This window comes from Arachis hypogaea, chromosome 7, assembly GCF_003086295.3.
Source record: "Arachis hypogaea cultivar Tifrunner chromosome 7, arahy.Tifrunner.gnm2.J5K5, whole genome shotgun sequence".
Lineage (NCBI taxonomy): Eukaryota > Viridiplantae > Streptophyta > Magnoliopsida > Fabales > Fabaceae > Arachis > Arachis hypogaea.
Window position 1 is genome coordinate 79096154 of NC_092042.1, and position 23134 is coordinate 79119287.

At 29.5% G+C, this 23134-nt stretch overlaps 2 protein-coding genes across 2 annotated transcripts; one reads left to right on the forward strand and one right to left on the reverse strand.

Annotated features, from left to right (window-relative positions):
* Positions 1-425: 425 nt before the first annotated feature.
* On the reverse strand, positions 426-8726 carry LOC112703597 (pathogen-related protein). The gene is made up of 4 exons (XM_025755130.2): positions 8547-8726; positions 8297-8429; positions 6656-6954; positions 426-1055 (listed from the first exon to the last, which is right to left on the reverse strand). Exons 1-4 carry the CDS (start codon positions 8712-8714, stop codon positions 897-899), a joined length of 759 nt encoding a protein of 252 aa, XP_025610915.1. The 5' UTR covers positions 8715-8726; the 3' UTR covers positions 426-896.
* A 10594-nt stretch (positions 8727-19320) lies between these two features.
* On the forward strand, positions 19321-19923 carry LOC140174420 (uncharacterized). Its single transcript, XM_072198874.1, has one exon. It carries the CDS (start codon positions 19321-19323, stop codon positions 19921-19923), a length of 603 nt encoding a protein of 200 aa, XP_072054975.1.
* The last annotated feature ends 3211 nt before the right edge of the window (positions 19924-23134 follow it).

The following is a 23134-nucleotide window of genomic DNA, read 5'->3' on the forward strand; positions in this document are numbered from 1 at the left end:
AGTCAAGAGACCCGAGTTGTGACACTATTTTGAATAAGAATAAAAATCATTAAATACTTGTTAAGTAGGGTCATAAGTCATGAGCTCTTTAAATTGAGAGTTATTTTGGACAAAAATAAAATCTATTAAATGCTCGTTAAGTGAAGTCATGAAGTCATTATCTCATTAATTAACATGATATCAATTCAACAATAATCACTAAAAACATTATACTAATATAAAAAAAATGTCATGTAAAGGCACAATTGTAAAATTTAAAGACAATAAAGTTTAAATAAACTTAGCCTAAACGAATTCAAAATAGTTAAGAGTTACTCGAGAAAATGAAAAAAGAACTTATCCACAAAACAAACCAAAATACTAAGTGTACAATTTTTTTTGGCCTTGGTCCATCAATTGGGTATTCCCGACAAAGTCGCTAAGTCAAAAAATTCGAATTGGAGCATTGTTTTAGACAAAAAAAATACTGGACATTATGATTAAATAAAAATACTATATTACTAGTTAATGGGTATGTTATGTTAGTAGTTAACGGACATGTTATTAAGATTAATAAAATTACAAATTACGAAATTGTCAAATCATAACATTAAACGCATACATTAAAAGCAATAAATGTCTAAATCGTTATCTCATAAAAAATATAAATAAATAAAAAAAGAAAATTTAATAGATAGTTTTTTTTTAATACACTATCACTTAAAATACTACTAATTTAAATATTAAAGTATTTTAAAAATTATTTTTTGGTCTAATTTCAACATTGTCAGATTAAAATTTTCGAATCTCATTAGTTACCTCAACAAAAATACAAACAGTCATATAATTTTATTCTTAGATATTATATCTCTGAAGATAATTTTTTTAGGAATGAAAATTCCCGAGATTACGAGGTACTAGTTTGCAAAGGGGCAAGAGTGGGTGTGTTTTGAATCTTGATGAAGATGCTGCATTGCTTTGTTGTCATCTTGAGGGTGTCCCTTGAGTAGAACACCGAATATGTCACTTGGATCATAATAAATTTCAACCTCTTCAGCTCTCAAAGTCTCATCAACCTGTAAAAATACTCGGATATAGTGGTCAGGCTACGCATTAATTACTCACTCTTTGGATAATATAAATAAGTGTGTGAATTTCAATTATGTATTAATGTATACTAAATGCGTTGTCTTACCAATTTTTTCTAAAAGGAATTTATAGACTTCTTCCTCCACGCGAATGAATTATTAATTGAAAAAGTGAAGGGGCAGTTTTATTGAAATTTGGTTAGCAATTAATTAGTAAAAGTAAAGTGAATGATTTCTTATTTTTAGATAAAATTTCACACCATTAAAATTATTAATAATGACTAATTAATAATTACAAATCACACAATTTATTGGCCCCTAACATTTCTCTTATTAATTTATTTATTATGTATTTTTAGAACATATATTAAGATTATAAAATAAAAAAATTATTAAAAATATAAAAAATTAAATTTTCAATAAATTTATTTTATATTTATTAAATAAAAATATTTAAAAATTTTTACTAATAATAAATTTATTATATATCTTAAAAACATATATATTAACTAAATTCTAAAAAAATATTATAGAATTAACTGAATAAATATAGTAATAAAAACTGAATAAATGATTGTAATAAATATGTAATTAACTATTTGTAGCCTATATATAAGAGATAATATAATTTAATAATGTTTTGCAACATATCCAAAAATATCTTCATGTTTCTGGAACATCTTTAAAATGTATTTTTTCATTTTAAATAAAGTGAAAAGAATAAATAGATTCTTAATCTTTTGATAAACAGATATTTAAATTTTTAAGAATTTAAAAATATATTTAAATTTCTGATTTTTTCTTAAATTTATACATATTGATCTCTAATGTTTATTTGGATTTGTCAGACTTAACAGAAAAATCAAACGTGACTTCCGTTATATTAATCTGGTTGATACGGATGCACACATGAAAAATTTTTTAAAACTAAACAAATTAAACTCAAGAATCGATATGTCCAGATTTTAAAAAAGTTAAAAACTTAAATGTATTTTTAAATTTTCAGAAATTTAAATGTCCGTAGACTAAAAAATAAGAGATCGATTTATTATTTTTTCTTAAATAAATATATGTCATTCAAAACCTTCATAATTTAATTTATTATTAGACATAATTTTAAATGCATACATATTATGTTATTAATATATTAGAAATTAGAAATATCAAAACCAAAATTATTATAAAATGAAGAAAATATCAAATTTCTAAAATAACTGATAATTTTCTTTTATTTTTAACAATATCCAGATAAATAACTAATCTATTCCGAATTTAACTTTCATTCAAGAGTACAAAGTTAAAATAATTGATAATTTAAAGCAATAAGAAACTTATTATAAAAGCATTCATAAGTCATCGTAACCATTTTTTATGCCGTCATTTTAAATGTATACAAAAAAATTAAGCACAAAATCAACTACTAATATAATTAATTTGATAATAACTTTTTACGTGCACACATGATATTTTAATTATTTATATTCGGGATATAAAATGCACCAACAAAGAAGTGGATATATTATTTTCAGATCAGTTTGAGAATAACGCATTCTAACATACAATTTGAAAAATAAAAAGAAAAGATATTACATTATATGCATGAAGTTATCAGATGATCAAAATTGACTATTAACTTTACTTTTTTCAATTTAATATATTTACAAATTTATTTTACTTTTTGAAACTTAAAATTGTGAATCTTAATTATAAAATTGAAAAATAAAATTAGAAGAAAACTTGCTTGTTGTCAAATTGATGTATTTATATATTGTATATAGATTAGTTTAAATTGACCTTTAAAAAAAGTACTTAATTTTTTAATAAAAATATTTATTTTAAAAATACATATTTAAATTAAATAAAAATATTTTATTTTTTGAAAAAATAATTTTTTTAATTAAAAAAAGTCAATCTAAATCAGCACATAAATTTAAATATAGGTTATTATTATTGTTGCTTTTACTGGTGTTGTAACTACGCTGTTGTGTGTTGATACTGCGGTTGGTGGCCGTAGTGATGTTATTGTTGGTTAAGGCTGGAACCAAGGTTTTAAAAATCAACTCAGTTATCGAACTGTTTTAATTATTGATTTATTAATTTAATGATTTAATTAGTTTAATTATAATTTAACCAAAATAACATTTTATACTAAAATAATAAATAAAATATAAAAAAGTATACTAAAATATAATAATTTAATATAAATCTCAAAATATCATTTAAATTAAAAATATAAATAAATATTCTCATCAAATATTTACATTATACAAATATAAACAATTATATTATATTTTCATCAAATAAAAAGATATAAATATTTATAATTATTTTATCTATCTAATTATTATTTTTTTAACAAAAAGTTTAAATTAATAACATTGTAAAATGTATATATTCTATTGAGTTTAAAATTAAATCCATTAAAAATACTATATAATCCATAAGTTGTTATTAGAAAGAAAAATATAATAAATTTAAATAAAAACAAAAATAGAATAAAATATTAATTAAAATACATCAAAATTATATGTATATTGATGGATAAATAAAAAAATAAAAAATGGATATACCAAATACTTGTTTGGCTTTGGTGTCTACAACACAAACAATTTAACCTTATTCTCATGACCAAAAAAAAAACCTACTCTTATCAAATACTTTTCATTTTCAGAGAGGAGTTTGGTTCTGGAGGTGAGAGGAGTGAACAAGACAAAGGTGCTGGTTTATGTTTTTCAATTTTTTTTCTATAAAAATTCAAAACGGCGACGTTTAAGGAGAACCAACCAGGTCATAATTTGGTCCAACTGGCTGGTTTTAGTTCGTTTTAGCAGTTTTTTGTAGATTTTTAAATTTGCGGTTCTTCTTTACAAATCAAACTGCTAATGTCATCGGTTTTTGGTCGAACCAGTTCAACCAACTGGTCCAATCCGATTTTTAAAACATTGACTGAAACAGAATTGCATTAATTTGTTAGTCAACTCAATTCGACTTATTAATAGTCTGATAAATTAAACTTAGTCAAATTTAAATTTGGGTAAGCTCAGTTCATTGTCGCAAAAACTGGCTCGAAATATTATAGTTATGTATATTAATACATATCATATATTATATATTTTTAATTCATAATCATAAGAGCAAACTACCATTTCTACCCACGAAAATTTTAAATGTTGACAAATCTATTCACGAAACAAAAAATTAAAATTGTACCTATAAAAGATGAGTTTCATACGATAAAATTATTCAAATCCTAAAAAAATATCCAAAATTTTCAAATTGTCTTTCTTAGTCCAACCTAATCCGCCCTAATCTCTAACCCTATTGTCACTACTCAAATTCTTTCTCTCTAACTCTCATCCATATCTACCACAACCGTTAGTGCCACGTCACCACAACCACCACCGACGTTGTCTCCTTCTCTCTACCACCACCGTCCTCCCAACAATTTACTTTTACAAGAGCGTGAAAAAGGGACAATTTCTAGTACGAACCCAACTTTGATTGCGCTGTGAACCCTATTGCGCGATGTTGTGCCAAGAAATTGTACCATTGCACTTGTTCCTATGCGTCCACACGACGTTGTTCTTCTTCAGTTCTGAACCTGCAGTGTATCTTCTCTTCTCGCTCACAGCCAGAAGAACGATGCTCTCGATGCAGCCACTGCAATCCTTGGCAACCCGAGGGGAAGCGATTCGAATCCAAACCTAGAAGCAGAAGCTGCTTTTCCCTTCAGCAAGAATACTGACAAGAACACGTTCCTCAATGCTAAATTGGCGTATTGTGGAGGCAATATCAAATTAAGCGCAAACACACCGCGGATGTTATTGTTGCCTTCAGTAGAGTTATTGATCTGGAGTGATTTGCACGACGACTAAGCAAGGGCTTTCTCCGGCATGACATGGCGGCAGACTTCTTCTATCCATTAGATGAGGGCGATGATGAAGGAGCGATTAGGATCATACTCAATTCGCTCAATAACAGCCATAGAGGAAGGTGCTGCATTGCGCTTGAGGAATGACACATTTCTTTTAATTAGGCCTAAAATTGAGTTGGTTCTCTTTAGTTTTATAGTAGTACTATTGGTATTTGATTATGGTTTTATGATTTTGCTATGGTTCTATCTAACTTTTGACTTTTGAATCTGATTGTTTGTTGGGAGGATGGTGATGGTAAGGAGAAAGAGGCGATGTCAGTGGTTGTTGTGGTGACGGTGACAGTGGCACTGGCGGCGGTTGTGGTAGATGTATGTAGACGAGAGTTGGAGAGAAAGAATTTTAGTGGTGATAAAGCCATAAAAGGGGTTAGGGATTATGATGGATTAGGTTAGGCTAAGAAGGGTAACTTGAAATTTTTGGGTAATTTTTTAGGGTTTGAATGATTTTGTCATATGAAACCTATTTTTCATGGATACAACTATAGTTGTACAAATTAGACTGAATCAACCGGTTCAATTGAAAAATTAGTGAACTGGATTTCTAACCGGTCTGATCTAGTCCTAGGATTGGTTAAGGATGAAAACCATTAAGAATCGGTCAAAATCGGTGAGAATGAGTCAAAATCGGTGAAAAATGGTCCAATTAACCGAATCGCCTGAGAGAAAATTTTAAAATTGATGAAAATGTAGTTTGAACTTGAGTTCCCTTATGATTGTATGCTCCCTTTGTCACTAAGTTATGTTATTTCTTATTATTTTACATACTAATTATTAATTATATAGTAGAAATATATAACAATTTTTTAGATATTATTTTAATTTTATACTCACTTATATTTAATTAATTATGTCTTTTATTATTCATAATTATTAATATAAATATTTTTAAACATGTATAAATAAAAAATATTAATTTATTTTATAATTATATGATATTTATTAATATTATTTTTTAATAAATACATATAATATATAATAATACAATAAATATAAATTAATTAATTAGTTATTAAAATAAAAAAGTTATTTTAATATAAAAAAATAAAAAATTTTTATTATAAAAAATATTATAATTTTATATACTTATTTAATAATCGGATTATAAATTGTTAATTATAATTTATTAAAACTTGATTGTTTTTAAAATATTAGTGACGATATATATTTTAAATTTTTTGATATTTTATATTTTTTTATTTATGTGAGACCAGTTCTGTTGGTTCAACCAATAACTCATCGGTTGTACTAATGAACTAATGAGTTAATAGCGTGACTAATTCAATCACCAATTTTATTTTGATAACTATAGATACAAATTTAATTTCATTATTTTTTAGGTAGCTTTATCATTATATAAAATTTTGGTGGATAAAAATAATAATTTACTCTAATCATAATATATAAATTTTCACACATAATTTCATAATATTTATGCAATATATGAAATGCATCGTTTTTTATTTTGGTTCTATCTTGTAATATCTTTATTTATTTTATTGAGAGTTAATAATAGACGATGATCTAGAATATAACAATTCTAATTAAATTATTTCTTATAAAAAATAATATATCTACATATTAATATTAATCCACCCAGATATGATAAACTGAAGAATAATTAAATCGGAAATTGTATGAGGAGGAAGAAACAAACCTTCATAACACCAATGCCAAAGAACTCAACCATTTCTCCAGTAGGGGCATGTCCTCTGAAGGGACCTTCAAAGAAGCCCCAATGCCTGAACTTGTAGGTTACAAGAGGAGGTCCTGAATACACCTTTATCACTTCCCATGCAAAGCCACGTGGCATGGCCGTACGGAAGGCTTCATGTGAAGACTCATATGTCTCTTCTGATGCTTTGTAGAACTGAAACTGCTCTGGAAGTGTGTTCTTCAAAAGGGCATTGTAGCTTCCAAGCCTCAGAGTTTCTTCTCCATTCAACCCTTTTCTTCCTTTTTCCCTCATCACAACATCAAAACCTTTGTTAACAACTTACCATCATTCACTCTGTGTTTCTATTTAGGTAAAAAAAATGTCTCCTCTATAAAAAAAATAATATTATTTACACACCTAGATATAGATGTCTAATTTAGTAATTATATATGCTATGTGCTGCCTATTTATAATGACAAGTAATAGATTTTGTATTAAATATTAATTAATAACTTCATTGATCATTTATTCTTTTCATTGAACTTATAAATGAAAATGTCAAATAAGTAAATGTATTTTCAATTAATTAAAATTCATAAAATATTATTTAATTTTAATAAGTAAATTATACATTTTTATAACCAAAATATTTCTTGTTTTATCTAACATAACAAGGAAAGAACATTTGTATTTCGTCATTAAATATTTTTAAAATTAATATAATAATCTAAAGACAAAAAACATTATACTTTTTCTGATAGTCGTATATTTTTTTCTCTGCATAGTCATATGATATCTTCATGGGTTAACTATTAATTTAGTATTTAAAAAATTTAATTGTTAACAAAAAATTTTTTGAAAAATAGTATCAACCAAACAATCTTTAAATGATTTAAAAATATCACAAAAATAATTAATAATTATTATATTTTTTATAAGAGATAAAAATTTTTTTGTATTTAATAAATAACTTAGCTTATTTATTTGATATGAATTTTTGTAATAATATTTGAATAAATATTTAAAAAATATACAAAAAAATTTAAAACAAAATTTGATTTTTAAATTTTTTTATTTTTTAAAAAAATATAATAATTCACAATAAAAAAATAAAAAAATTCACTTAATATAAAATTATAAATAATAAGATTTTTTTAATAATAATTATAAAAATTAATATCAAAATCTGATCTCTTAAGTTTTTATTTTTTATAATATATATTTAATATATAGTTTTTTTATCGCATTTTTAAATTTTTTGAAAATTTATTTATTATTAGCAGCATTTGGATTTTTTTTTAACAATTTGGGATACTGTTTTAGTAGTTTACTCTACATACCTCTATTTAATTAAATTCTTGGTCATACATACTCAAGCTAAATTCATTCATAGGTAAACTTGGTATATGTTTGGTTGAAACTATAATGATAGAATTAGTTTGCCCGCAGATTCTTTATCTATAAATTAGTTTGCCCAAAACTTCAACGCAGTTAATTAGTAACAGAAATCAGACGAGTGTAACAAACGTTCTCACTTCATTTGATTCTCAATTATTTATGCACAAAAAATCTCTTTGCACATAAAAACCAAAACAACTTTGTGGCTAAGAAGAAGAAAAATAAAAGTTTAATTTAATTTACCATTGACAGAAAGCATGAACTTGTCCGGATTTATGCTCCTGAAGTCTTGCAAGCGAGTCTTATGAGAAAGTTCCATTTCCCACAACTTCACTGCATTTTGAACCGTTTCCTCTAATGACCCTTTAGGCCACTCCTGCATATAATTAATTAATATAAATATTATCTAAATATATTACTTTTTAATGAATCAAAAAACTAAATAAGTAAGAAAATAGTCTGATAATAATTATTTTGAAACGCATGTAGCAACCTTGGTTCGGCCTTGTTCAAAGAGCTTGTTAACGGCATCGAAAAGAGGAGGGCCACCATGCCTCCAATGAGTGTTGTGAACTTCATCTTCCAGAATCGTACGGTACTTGTCTCCATAGACCACCGCCTTCTCTACTTCACTTCCTGAATCTCCTCCTTTCTCAGCCATGCATGTGACTTGCTGTTTCACACTCACAACCCGCAAACCTGTCTTTTATATTTATATATAAGAAAAACGCCACCGCCTTAAAAGTAAATATTAAAAGAAAAAGTCTTGGACAAGCTACTTTATTAAATTTAGGCCAGCATATAACTAATAAAAAAAAGTGAATAATTCTATATCATTAGATAAAATTTCATACTATTAAAAACATTATTAATGACTATTTGATGATTACAAATCACAAAAGTTGTTGCCCCCTAACACCCTTTATACTAAAAATGTTTTTTTGATAGAGTAAATTATCAAAGGATATGCTAAGTGTACACCAAAATCAATCACCAAAGTCAGCCACTAGTATAAAATACATGCTGGAATACAAATATACATTAAAAATAAATTAAACCACACATATATTTATACATAAATTCATTGGTGACTGATTTTAGTGACTAATTTTGGTGTACAAATAATATTTTTCATTATGAAAATAATACCCGAAAATTTACATTGTTGATAAAAAGAATCTCAAAATATGTTAACAATAAATAAGTTTTTGAAAAATTTAAAGATACGACAAAAAGAAATTAAATATTAAATATATATTTTAAAAAAAATTTAGAAATCAAATTTTGAATTATTATTAAACAAATAAGATCTTTTTATCGTTAAAATTTGATAATTTTATACCAAATAATTTTTTTAAAAAGTTATTTTTTATTTTGAATTATCATATTTTTTTGAAAAAAAACTAAAGATCAAGTTTTGTTTCGAATTTTTTTGTACACTTTCTAAATATTTATTCAAATGTTGGCACAAAAATCTAAATTAAATAGATAAATTATTTGTTAAATATAAAAGTTTTTTTATTACTTACAAAAACTATAATAATTATTCGTTATTTTTGTTGCATTTTCAAATCATTCAAGGATTGTTTTGTCGATAATATCTTTTAGAAGATTTTTTATCAACGGCTAAAACTTTTGGGTACCAAATTCATAGTTAATCCTTCTTCAATATGTTGTTTCATAGTATTTATCGCATTCATAATATTCAGGTAATATCTATTGGTAAAAAATTATATACAGTTGTTTTAATATGTGAAATTGATAGTTGAGAATCGTTAAATAATAATTTAGTCAAATATATTAAATCATTTAACAATTCTTAACTAACAACTTCACATAAAAATAAAAACAATAGGAGAATGACTATCCACCATATATGTTATTCATTTATTTAAGAAAGAAAAACAATGTAATGTTGAATTATTAATTGCATTAATTAAGGCCTTTTTTTTTATAAAAATATTTAACATAGTCTATTTTTTTATAAAAATATTTGTTGCATTTTTAAATAATTTAAGGATTGTTTTGTTAATAATTTCTTTTAGAGATTTTTTTGTTAACGGCTAAAACTTTTGAGTACCAAATTCATAGTTAACCCTTCTTCAATATGTTGTCTCTCATAATATTTACCGCATTCATAATATTCAGGTAATATATATCGGTAAAAATTTATATACAGTTATTTTAATGTGTGAAATTAATAGTTAAGAATCGTTAAATAATAATTTAGTCAAACATATTAAATCATTTAATAATTCTTAACTAACAACTTCACATAAAAATAAAAACAATAGGAGAATGACTATCCACCATATATATTATTCATTTATTTAAGAAAGAGAAACAATGTAATGTTGAATTATTAATTGCATTAATTAAGGCCTATTTTTTTTTCTAAAAATATTTAACATAATCTATTTTTTTTTATAAAAATATTTGTTGCATTTTTAAATCATTCCAGGATTGTTTTGTCGATAATTTCTTTTAGAGATTTTTTTGTTAACGGCTAAAACTTTTAAGTACCAAATTCATAATTAACCCTTTTTTAATATGTTGTCTCGTAGTATTTTTCGCATTCATAATATTTAAGTAATATATATATATATATCAGTAAAAACTTATATACATTTGTTTTTATGTGTGAAATTGATAGTTAAAAATTATTAAATAATAATTTAGTTAAACATGTTAAATCATTTAATAATTTCTAACTAACAATTTCACATAAAAATAAAAATAACCGGAGAATGACTATCCACCATATATGTTATTCATTTATTTAAGAAAGAGAAACAATGTAATGTTGAATTATTAATTGCATTAATTAAGGCCTATTTTTTATAAAAATATTTAGAAAATAATAAAAATTAATTTAAAATAGTTTAAAATTCTTTTATTTTGTATTCTATAATTATTATTGAAATAAATAATTTTAAATATAATTAATATATAGTTACAGATATTACATATATAAAATTATAAATATTAAATTAAATAAAATAATTTAGGACTATTATCTCTCTAGTATTATTCATATATATATAATCATAAAATTATTTGTTCTAAAAATTTTTAATAACACTTAATTAATTGGGTCTTATTACTAATAAGTAAGAGCATAACTTGAAGAGTATAATAGAAAGTTTTTATATAAAAATAATTAAATATTTGAACATTTTAATATGCTTATAATATATTTGTTTATAAAAATAAAAAAAATTCACATTAATAGTAATCTTAACCAATATCCTAAGACATTTATCAGTAAAATTACATTATTAAATTAAGAATTTAGCTAAAATATATTTTAGAAGAACACTTTAAGGATATAATAATATATAATTGAGTTTTTATATGTATTTAATGCATTAGAAATAAAAAAACTTATTTTCTTAATAATTTTTAGTCAAATATTTTTTTATAATGTTCTTCAAATGTACTCTTAAAATGCATGTTAGCCATTTTAAAAAGGTTTCTTTTATAATTCTAAAAATTAAAGTAACAAAGGTAATTTTAAAAAATAACATAAGAAGAAAATGAAAATATCAAAACTCCCATGATAACAATGCCTTTTATAAATGAAAAAGAAAAGGAGAAAGAAATCTTGCCCTTTTATGAATTATTTTTGTCAATGACTGATGTTAAATTATGTGCGCAATTAAAATTGAACACTCAATATTTGTGAAAGTGCATTCACTCATCAAAGGGGGTGGAATCACCCTAGGTGACTTTATTATTTATTATTGGTTATCAAATTTCTTTAATATATATAAATATATATTAATAAGTCCATTGAAATTTTTAACCCAACTTATTTTTTTATTAACAGTTCTTTATCAGACGATGAAATTAGATTTTCAAAAAACTTAGCTCAAACATCCAAAAAAGGAAAAATTGCCAAGTTAGGCCCATTAGCAGTTAAATCCAACATGGCCCGGTCTACTTTGATTTATTTCTATTTCTAGTTGGTAGATTGTTACTATCTAATATTAGGAAGATCACTACGAATTATTTAGTTCTTTATAATAGTGTTTATGTATAAAGACTAAAATTGACTTTGGAACTGAAATTTAAAATTGTGTTTAGCGGTTAGAAATTAAAATTAAAATTATAAATTTTTTAATATTTTTAAAAAGTAAAGATATGAGACTAAAATTTTTGAGATATAGATTGAAATTTTAATAATATTTTTTTGGGTAAAGTATTATATTGGTCCCTTACGTTTGGGCGTAATCCTGTTTTGATTTTTAAGGTTTAAAGTGTCCTATTTAAATCCAAAAAAGTTTCATTTAGATTCAATTTAGTCCCACTGTGAAGTCAAAGTTAAATAATTAACGGAATGTCTTACATTACGGCAGTATAAGAACAAGGTCGATAATTTAGAGAACAAGTACAAGTTTCAAAGGCACAAAATTAACCGTGGATGCATCAATACATTTATTTATCATTCTCCTTAGTTTTATCAAAAATATTTCATTTAAATTATAAAAAGAATGATAAATAAATGTATTGATACATCTACGGTTGATTTTGTACCTCTGGAGATTGTACTTGTTCTCCAGATTATCAACCTTGTTCTTATACTGCTGTAATGTAGGATATTTCGTTAATTATTTAACTTTGATCTTATGGTGGGACTAAATTAAAGCTAAATGAAACTTTTTTGGGTTCAAATAGGACACTTTAAACTTTAAGGACCAAAACAGAATTACACCTAAACATAAGGACCACTTTAGTTTACCCTATTTTCTTTAATACCTAAGGGTATTTTAGTAAATATTCTTATTTTATCTCTATAGTTATCTTAAATCAAATAGGATACTAAGACATAATGCAAGCCAATTGTCGGTTCGAAATTTTCTAAAAAAGAATCACTTTGTTAATAGTATAGTCCCAAACCAATAAATGACCTGTGTCAGAGTTTAGAAGATTGTCACAATACAAATTAATAAAAATCGAAAGTTTTAAATCTTGGATCGTCTCTCAATTGTAGTGAGGTGTGTGCATCATTGGCTATGAGAAAAAGGGTTTTTAAAAGTAATTGATAAGAAATTAAAATGTAAGAAAATAAAGAGCAACAACAACAACAAAGCCTTGTCCCACTAGGTGGGGTCGACTACATGAATCAAACGACACTATTGAGCTCTATCATGTATCATGTCTACAGAGAGACCATTTACATGTAGATCTCGTTTGACCACCTCTTGGATGGTCTTCTTAGGTCTTCCTCTGTCTTTCACCCCTTGTCCATCTTCCATCTCATCCATCCTCCTGACTGGGTGTTCTGTCGGTCTTCTTCTCATATGTCCAAACTACCTGAGACGCGATTCTACCATCTTTTCCACAATGGGTGCTACTCCAACTCTCTCCCTTATATCTTCGTTCCTTATTTTATCCACTTGCGTATGACCACTCATCCATCTCAACATCTTCATCTCTGCCACACTCAGCTTATGTTCGTGCTCCCCTTTGGCCGCCCAACACTCCGTGCCATAAAGTATAGCCAGTCTTATAACAGTGTAATAGAATTTACCATTAAATTTTAAAGGCACTTTTTTGTCGCATATAAAACCAGATGCACTCTGCCATTTTGACCAACCTGCTTGGATCCTATGATTTACATCCTGTTCAATCTCTCCATTATCCTATATGATGCACCCAAGATACTTAAAACTTTTAACTTTTCGTAGGATGTTTTCTCCAATCTTCACCTCTAAATTTGGGTTTTCCCTCATTAGACCAAACTTACATTCCATATATTTCCTACGGCTTATGCGCAGACCATACACTTCTAGAGCTTCTCTCCATAAGTCCAACTTCTTATTTAGGTCTTTTTTTTGACTCTCCTATAAAGGCGATATCATCGACAAAAAGCATGCACCTTGGCACAGGCTCTTGGATATCAATTGACCATAAACATGGCAATTGAGAAGAGTTAATCCCATTTCGTCATCCCCAAACTTCGGAGGGAAGTCAAATAGGCATATTGATCTTAATCCACAAGTCCTAGCCAACTCACTAATTAAACTTAGTGAAAGACTAGCGTCAGTGAAAACAAAACCAACTAACTACCCTAAATTATCAATCAATATTAGATATCAATGACTCAAGGTCACCTAAATCCTCAATTCCAATCCAAGAATGCAAAATTCTACTCTAAAACTAAGAAAGACATTTTATCAAACACTTGGAAATCATAAAAAGAAAATACGATAAATTGTAAGAATTATAAAATCTATAACTAGCCAAAGCAAGAAAACAACAATAAAAACTTAAGCAAACATCAATGAACATTAAAACATAAAATTGCATTAAAGAAAAATGAAATTCAAACAAGTGTTCATAAACTAAAATTGACAAATAAAGAAACTAACAAGTAAAAGAGAACATGAAAGTATAAAGAAAACTACACTAAAACAAGAATTAAAATCTAAATCTAAGACAAAACTAAGCTAACCCTAAAATCCTAGAGAGAAGTTGGAGTTTCTCTCTCTAGGAATAAACCTAAAACATGGTTCTACACTACTTGGTTGATCCTTCTTGAGTCTAGCCTTCAAATAATACTTCAAAAATGAGTTATATTGGGCTAAAATTGGGCCTGAAATCGCGAGCCACGTATTTACTTAAGTAAATCACGTGCTGCTACTCGTGCGTATGCATACGCACAATTGAACAGATTTTCAAAACTTCATTTCTTCATGAATTCTCCACTTTTGCATGCTTTCTCTCACTTCTTCGAGCCATTCTTGCCTTCTAAACCTTAAATCACTCAAACAAACACATCAAGACATCGAATGGGATAAAAGTGAATTCAATTTAGCAATTTTAAAGCATAAAAGCATATTTTTCACAATTAAGCACAATTAGGAGAAATTCACAAAACTATGCAATTTCAATGAATAAATACAATATAAGTTGATAAAATTCACTCATTTCAATTCAAAATTCATCATAAAATATGGGTTTATCAACTTTCCCACACTTAAACAATAGCATGTCCTCATACTAAACATCAAGAAAAATAAGATCAAGGGATATTCAACATTTATTGAAAGAAAACTATCTAAATCTATGCTATCTATCTATTTGTATCTATATATGTATTTACTTGGTCAACACGTATAAATTAATTTTCAAGAAAATGTATAAACAAAGAGGGTTAAAATAATGTAGCAATCAATACAATTTCCATATATCCATTTGAGTTCCAAAAGATGGTAACAACTTGAAAGATAATAAATAATAAAAGGTGGAAATATAGAATTGAGCAATCAAACCTCTCACCGGATGTGTGTACTCTCCAATCGCTCAAGTGTTTAGAGTCGATTCACTCAATTTTCTTCTAATCTTATTTTTTGAGACTTGTTTTTCTTCTAACAATAAACAATTATTCAATATATGCATACAAGTATCATAAGGACTTTTCAAGGGTTGTAATGGGGTAAAGTCAAGGTAAGATTGTATTTGACTAAGTGGACTTGAAATTGAATCTTTGATTAACTTAAACTCCCTATGACAACCTATTCAACTCTACTACAAAACCTAACTACCTATTATTCACTTTTTCACACATTCATGTATTTTTTTCAATTCATATCACATATACTTTTATTTTTCATACTTTCCTCTTGGGGTAACATTTGGCTCATTTTTATTGTTTTCTTTTTTTTTTCTTTTTCTCCCTTTTTTTTAATAACATAATATATACAAAAAAATTAATGCATATGGTTCAACATTCAATGCATGAGTATGTATTTAATTCCCAAAATTTCAACAAAAAATGCAAAACACCTATTTTTCTCAACTAATATTTTCAAATTTCTCTACACTTAGATGATGCTCACTCTCACTAGCCTAAGCTAATCAAAGATCCAAATTAAGGACATCTATTATTTTTCACTTAGGGGTACTGATGTGCTAAAATTAAGAATAAAAGGGGATTAAATATGCTCAAAATTAGTTAACAAAGGTAGATAAAAGGATAAGGCCATATGGGTAAGTGAGTTAAAATGAAATAAAGGCCTCCATCATGTAAATGCATTCATACACAAAATATTGGACATTAAGAATTAAATAAATCAAAGATCACAATCATAGAGAGAGAATAACACACAAGAATTAAGATAGTGGTTAATATGATGCAACCACACATTAAAGCTCAAAGCTCACTTGGTTGTGTGTTCTAGCTCTCATCTATGTTTCACAATATTTTTCAAGCAAGTTCAATAAAATTTTTTTACTCAAATCAATGGGATGTCCTATATAAAAAGTTGTCCTGAAAATTAATTATTTTGACTAAGTTTATTATATGTATGAGTATAATGTGATTGGATGAAAAATCAAAATTCCTAATTTCTTTTCCTATTCTCTATCGATCCAAATCATCATATGCATATAAAAAAGTAAACTAAGTCCAATTATCACATTATCTAATCACAACCAAAAGATATATATATATATATATATATATATATATATATATATATATATATATATATATATATATATATATATATATATATATATATATATATATATATATATATATATATAAACCATATGAAAGAACTAAAATATGCTAAAACTCGAAAAGATATTTAAAATATATACACACCAAAATAAAGAAAATGCAATGACTAAAAGTAAAACTAGCATAGATAACTAAAATATATACAAACCAAAATAATAAAGTGAAAAAGTTAGAAAGGTGCTCAAAATAGCAAAATACTAACAAATATCCAGAAAGCATAATAAAAATCAAAATAAAAGTATTTGGAAGAAAAAATTGTCACCCAACAGCCGATCTGGTCGCTCGACCTCCCCACACTTAAAAATATGCACGGTCCTCCATGCAATCAAGACAAAGCTAGATGTTTACTCGTCTCTACCTTCAGCTGGTGGATGTTGCTCTTCCTCCGAGGGGTCTATATAGCCAGAAAGCTTCTTCAAGTACTCATAGTGTCACTTGTTGCAACATTCCATTTGGACTATCTTTTGGAATAGCTTGAGGACAATGCGGTAGATCGGCTGTGATGCTAGTGGTGGTTCTGCTACTAAGGATTAGTTTTCTCGCTTCTCTATCCATTGTGGCATGTTCTTTCGTTTGCTTTCCTTGTTGCTTATGATTACTTATCCTGAAAGGTATAGAACAGAATATATTAAGACAAGTAAATTCTAAGAAAGGAATCATAGATTGCCGGGATGATGTAATAATCACTAAAATGAAGTGAGTTGATTAGTTTGTGACATTAAATAAAATAGTGCGTGAATTCTAAGTTTGCGTGTGGTTTAGAACTCACGCACCAGCACTTGAAAGCTATGTCACAACTACACAAAGTACGCATATACTCACCTATTTTAAGGTGTGTAAGATGCTTTAAAGATAAATATGCAAGTTAAAACAACAAGCAATCAACAAGAAGCATAAGAACTTAGGCGAATAACCAAGTATTTGTGAAGTGGAAGGAGGAAAGAGAATTAAGTGGATGTGTGAGTGAAATTATGAAACAAAACTAACCAAAAATCGCACTCCAATCAATAACATCAATCAAAGTTAGTCGCATTGCCTATTTAACCAAAAAGTATGGCCAAAGAAAAGAGGTTAGTTGAAAAAGAGTTAGTTGTCATGTAACATAGCAAACATGGCCCTTAGAACTCGAAAAATTTTTAGAAAGATAAAAATATGCCAGCTCACAATCCAACTTCACAAATCATGCATTATGCCAAATGAATGATTTAAAGTATGTGCAGCGCACATAGTTAAAAAAATAAGAGTCAACATATCATCAAGGCATAAACAAAAGCAACTGAGGTAAGAAACAAGCAAAAATAAGTTCAACAAAGTGATCATAGCAAGATTAACCACCAATATGCTTTCTAACACTAAAATCACAAGATTGATATACAAATTGAAAAGTTCATGTCTAATATAACCCAAACCAAATAAGCATAAAGAAATTGAAACATATGAGTTACATAGATCAAAATGTGTCAAACTTATAATAATAGGTAAAAGAAACATCAAGCATGTAAAATGCACAAGTTTTGGTCACTTAGGTAGTGTTTGGAAGGGAGACAGATAACGAACTTTAGTTTTCTTCTCACGCAAGTAATTCGTACTTCTGAGCGCTGGTGCTTTTTATTTTGCGATTTTTGTTTTACCGTTTTTTTCAAGGCTCCTAGTATGCTATCTCCTTTTCATTATTATTATTATATATTTCATTTTAAAGGTCATAATACTACACCAACATTGTTTTACGGCTTAAGCGTAAAGCTCTGTGTAGTAGGGTGTTATATTATGGTATCAGAATAGTTCGTTTCTATAGAGCCTGAGGGACAGACTGACTATGCTTCTATGCATTTTCTGTGTATGTGTCTATGTGCTATTAGGATATCTAACTGATATTATGGCATAAACATTCATGAGCATGCATTTGGGACTTGAAGCACTAGACTTGCGATATTGAGACTGATCAACTTGATATCACTTGTTTGGTGTGTATAGGAACCAGATGTTGACTCGTGGACGTGGTCGCAGGCGAGGCAAAGGTAGAATAGGCAATGCCAATCCTGGCCCAACAGGGAATGACCCTATAGACTTCATGGCTGCCCTTGGAAACATGGCCGCGGCTATGCACACGACAGTCGAAGCTCTGGAAAACCAAATGAACAATGGGAACAATGGAAATAATGGCGACGAGGGCCCTATGATGCTTTCCTCTTTTGTGAAGGTTTACCCTCCGACCTTCAGAGGAACCTCAAACCCCACTGAGGCGAATAATTGGATCCAAGTGATGAAGCGGGCACTACAGGCTCAACAGGTTCTCGAGGAGCAGCAGGTTGAATTTGGAACTTACCAGTTGCAAGGCGAGGCCTAGTATTGGTGGCAGGGAACACGACGTATCCTGCAGCTAGATGGTGCTGTGATTCCTTGGGAGGTCTTCCGAACAGAGTTCTACAAGAAATACTTTCCCACTTTAGTCAAGAATGCTAAGGAACTTGAATTGTTTCAGCTGAAACAAGGCCAGATGATTGTTACTAAATATACTAACAGGTTTGAAGAGCTGCGTCTCCTTTTCCGAATCTGTCAAGGTACGCCTGAAGATTTTGCTAAGTGGAAATGTATCAAGTATGAGGGAGGCCTTCAGAGCGATATTCTGAGCTTCGTTGCACCAATGGAAATCAGGATCTTTTCTGAGATCGTAAATAAGAGCTAAGTGGCGAAAGAATGTGTCAAGAAAGCTGCAGCGGAAAAGGGAAATCTGAGGATGCCATTTCAGAGGGCTCACGAAAGAAATTTTGCACCAAGGGGCAGGAATTTTAAGCGTGGAGGCTTTGTTCCACAACAGAATCAAGGCCAGGGAAATTTTAGAAGGCCGAATACTAATGCTAATCAAGGAAGAAGATATGAGAAGCAGCCACAGCAGGACTTGAGCTGTCAGAGGTGCGGGAAGTACCATCCGGGAGTTCCATGCAGATTTGGATCAGGGGTATGCTACTTTTGTGGACAGCCCGGACACCTCGCCGAGAATTTTTCGGAGAAGAAGAAGTATGAGACCGGTAGAGTACAGCAGCCGAAGAGAGTGTACACCACTTCTGCAGCAGGTGCCGAGGGATCTGAGATCTTGATAAGAGGTAACACTGAAATAGATGGTAGAGTTTCAAATGCCATATTTGGTTCAGAAGCAACACATTCATTCATTGCATTTGAGAAGGCTGATGAACTAGGGTTGAAAATAGTGGTCTTGGGGTATGATATAAAGGTGCATAATGCTACCCATGAAGCTATTGTAACTAGATTAGGATGTCCACAAGTTCCATTTCAAGTACAGCAACGTGAATTCGTGCATGATCTAATTTGTCTACGATGACTGGTCTTGATCTCATTTTGGGACTCGATTGGTTGTCCAAGAATCATATTTTGTTGGATTGTTCTGAGAAGTCAGTATGCTCTTTATGCCGAAAGGGTCAGAAGTGCCTGTTGTGGTAAATCACTATTATTTGAATTCTATGATAGTAAATTATTCTGGGACTGAATGTCAGGGCATTATACTATTAACGGCGGGGGTTTGGGAAGATAATCAAAGCCTAGAGCAGATTTCAGCTGTGTGTGAGTTTCTAGAGGTGTTTCCGGATGATATTGATGAATTTTCACCTAACCGAGAGGTTGAATTCGCAATTGAGGTGGTGCCTGGAGCAGGTCCTATCTCGAGTGCACCTTATAGGATGTCACCGTTAGAGATGGCCGAGCTTAAGGCTCAGTTGAAAGATTTGTTGGAAAAATACTTTATTCGGCCGAGTGTTTCTCCGTAGGGAGTGCCAGTGCTACTGGTAAAAAAGAAAGTCAGCAGTATGCGCCTGTTTGTTGATTATCGGCAACTGAACAAGGTTACTGTGAATAATAAGTATCCGTTACCAAGGATTGACGACCTAATGGACCAGTTACAAGGAGTCGGTGTGTTTTCTAAGATTGATTTACGATCCGGGTACCACCAAATAAGGGTTAGAGATAAGGATATTCCGAAAACTGCTTTCAGAATGCGTTATGGTCCTTACGAGTATACAGTGATGTCCTTTGGGTTAACCAACGCTCGACAATATTCATGGACTATATGAATAGAATTTTCCGGCCGTACCTGGATAAGTTTGTTGTCATCTTCATTGATGACATTCTTATTTACTCCAAGAGAGAACGGGAGCATGAGGATCATTTGTGGATCATGCTACAAATCTTGAAGGAAATAAAACTATATATGCCAAGTTATCTAAATGCGAGTTTTGGAAGAATGAGGTGAAATTTCTTGGCCACGTGGTGAGCAAGCAAGGAATAACTGTGGATCCTGCTAAGGTGGAAGCAGTGATGAGTTGGGAGTGACCAACTTCTGTGACGGAGATTAGGAGTTTTCTAGGTTGGGCAGGTTATTATCGGAGATTTATTAAGGGATCTTCACAGCTCGCCTTATGACGGGGAAAAAATCGTCGATAAAGATTTTCACTAAAATAGTGGCGTTGTAAGTATAGTTCTAAACCGACAATTTAACCTCAATCAAATTTAATATGTTTGTCACTTAAGAAAACCAATAAAATTAACCGAAGTATTAAACCTCGAGTCGTCTCTCAAGAAATTGCAGGGAAGTGTACTTATAACTGGTTATGGGAAAGCATTTTTGGGTTTTTGAAATAAAAAGCGAGAAAGTAAAACGGCAAGAAAATAACTTAATAACTAAGAAAACTCTTAACTAGGATTGAGAATTAGAAGTCATATCCTCGTTATCATCATCAATTGTGATGGTAATTGTATTTCGCTTTCACTTAGTTAACCTCTACAATGAAGGTAAGTCAAGTGAGAAAAATCAACTTAGGTTCATAAGTCCTAATCAAAGACTAGATTTAGTGAAGCCTAAGCCAATCAGCTATTTTCAATTACCCTTCAATAAGAGAATTTGATAACTCTATAGTCTCAACTAATCAATCCAAGTCAAGAATATAAAAAGCTAATTTAAAGTCCAACCAAGTATTTTATCAAACACTTGGAAGGAATAACATAAAAACATAGAAGAGTAACAAGGATTATTAAATTTAAACAACCAATTACAAATATAAATGAAAACAAACGAAGGAAGAAGCAATAAACATAAAATACTTCAAATTGCATTAATAAGAAATTAAATGTAACATGAAGAGTTCATAACCTAAATTGGGGAAAATAAACAAACCAACAAGAGAAGATAAACTAAGATGCTAGAATAATAAAATGAATAAGTGAAACTAAATTAAAGCAATATGAAAACTAAATTAAAGGAATATTGAACCTGGATTTGAGAAGAAATAAATCTAAAACTAAGATAAACCCTAAAACCTAGAGAGAGGAGAGAGCCTCTCTCTCGAGAAAACTACATCTAAAACCTAAAATTGTGAATAATGATGAATGAGAAGTGAATGTCCCCATATGCTCCATTCTGCAGCCTCTAATTTGGAATTTCGGGCCTGAAACTGAGTCAAAAAGGAGCCCAGAAATCGCCCCCAGCGTTTTCTGTGAATTGCAGCATGTGACGCTCGTCACGCATACGCGTCGCCCACGCGTACGCGTCAATGAGTAAAAATCCTGGTCACGCGTATGCGTCGCGTACGCATCACTTGTCTGACGCATCACGTACACGTCGCTGCCAGCTTTTGAATTTCTCGTTTTCTTGTGTTCCTTCCACTTTTGCATGCTTCCTCTCTATCTTCTAAGTCATTCTTGCCCTATAAACCCTGAAAACACTCAGCAAATATATCACGGCATTGAATGGTAATAAAAGAGGAATAAAAGTAGCAAATTTAAGGCCAAAGAAGCATGTTTTCAATCATAGCACAAAATCAGGAAGGAAAATGTAAAACATGTAATTTACATGAATAAGTGTGAGAATAATGGGTAAAATCTATTGAAATAAGCATAAGATAAACCGTAAAATAGCGGTTTATCACCTTACCTTTAACCAAGCTGACTAGGAAGGATGCACCTTTTGTCTGGACTCCTGAATGTGAGGAGAGTTTTCAAACATTAAAGCAAAGGTTGACCACTGCGTCTATGTTGGTGTTGCCTAAGCCGAGTGAACTATTTGAGGTATATTGTGATGCATCCCTGAAGGGTTTAGGGTGCGTGCTGATGCAGCATCGTAAGGTCATGGCATACGCCTCACGGCAGTTAAGGCCGCATGAAATGAATTATCCAACTCATGACTTAGAACTTGATGCCATTGTGTTTGCTCAGAAGATCTGGAGACAATATCTCTATGGCGTTAAGTTTCAAGTTTTCTCAGACCATAAGAGCTTAAAGTACCTCTTTGATCAGAAAGGGTTGAATATGCATCAGAGGAGGTTGATGGAGCTTCTGAAAGACTATGACTTCGAGTTGAACTACCAACCTGGAAAGACGAATGTTGTGGCAGATGCCTTGAGTCGGAAGTCTCTATATGCTGCTTGGATGATGCTGCGAGAGGAAGAGTTACTAAAAGCTTTCCAAGGTTTGAAACTGGGAGTTAGAGAAGAGTCCGGGACTCTGTGCTTAAATCAGCTGCAAGTTTTAAGTGATTTCAAGGC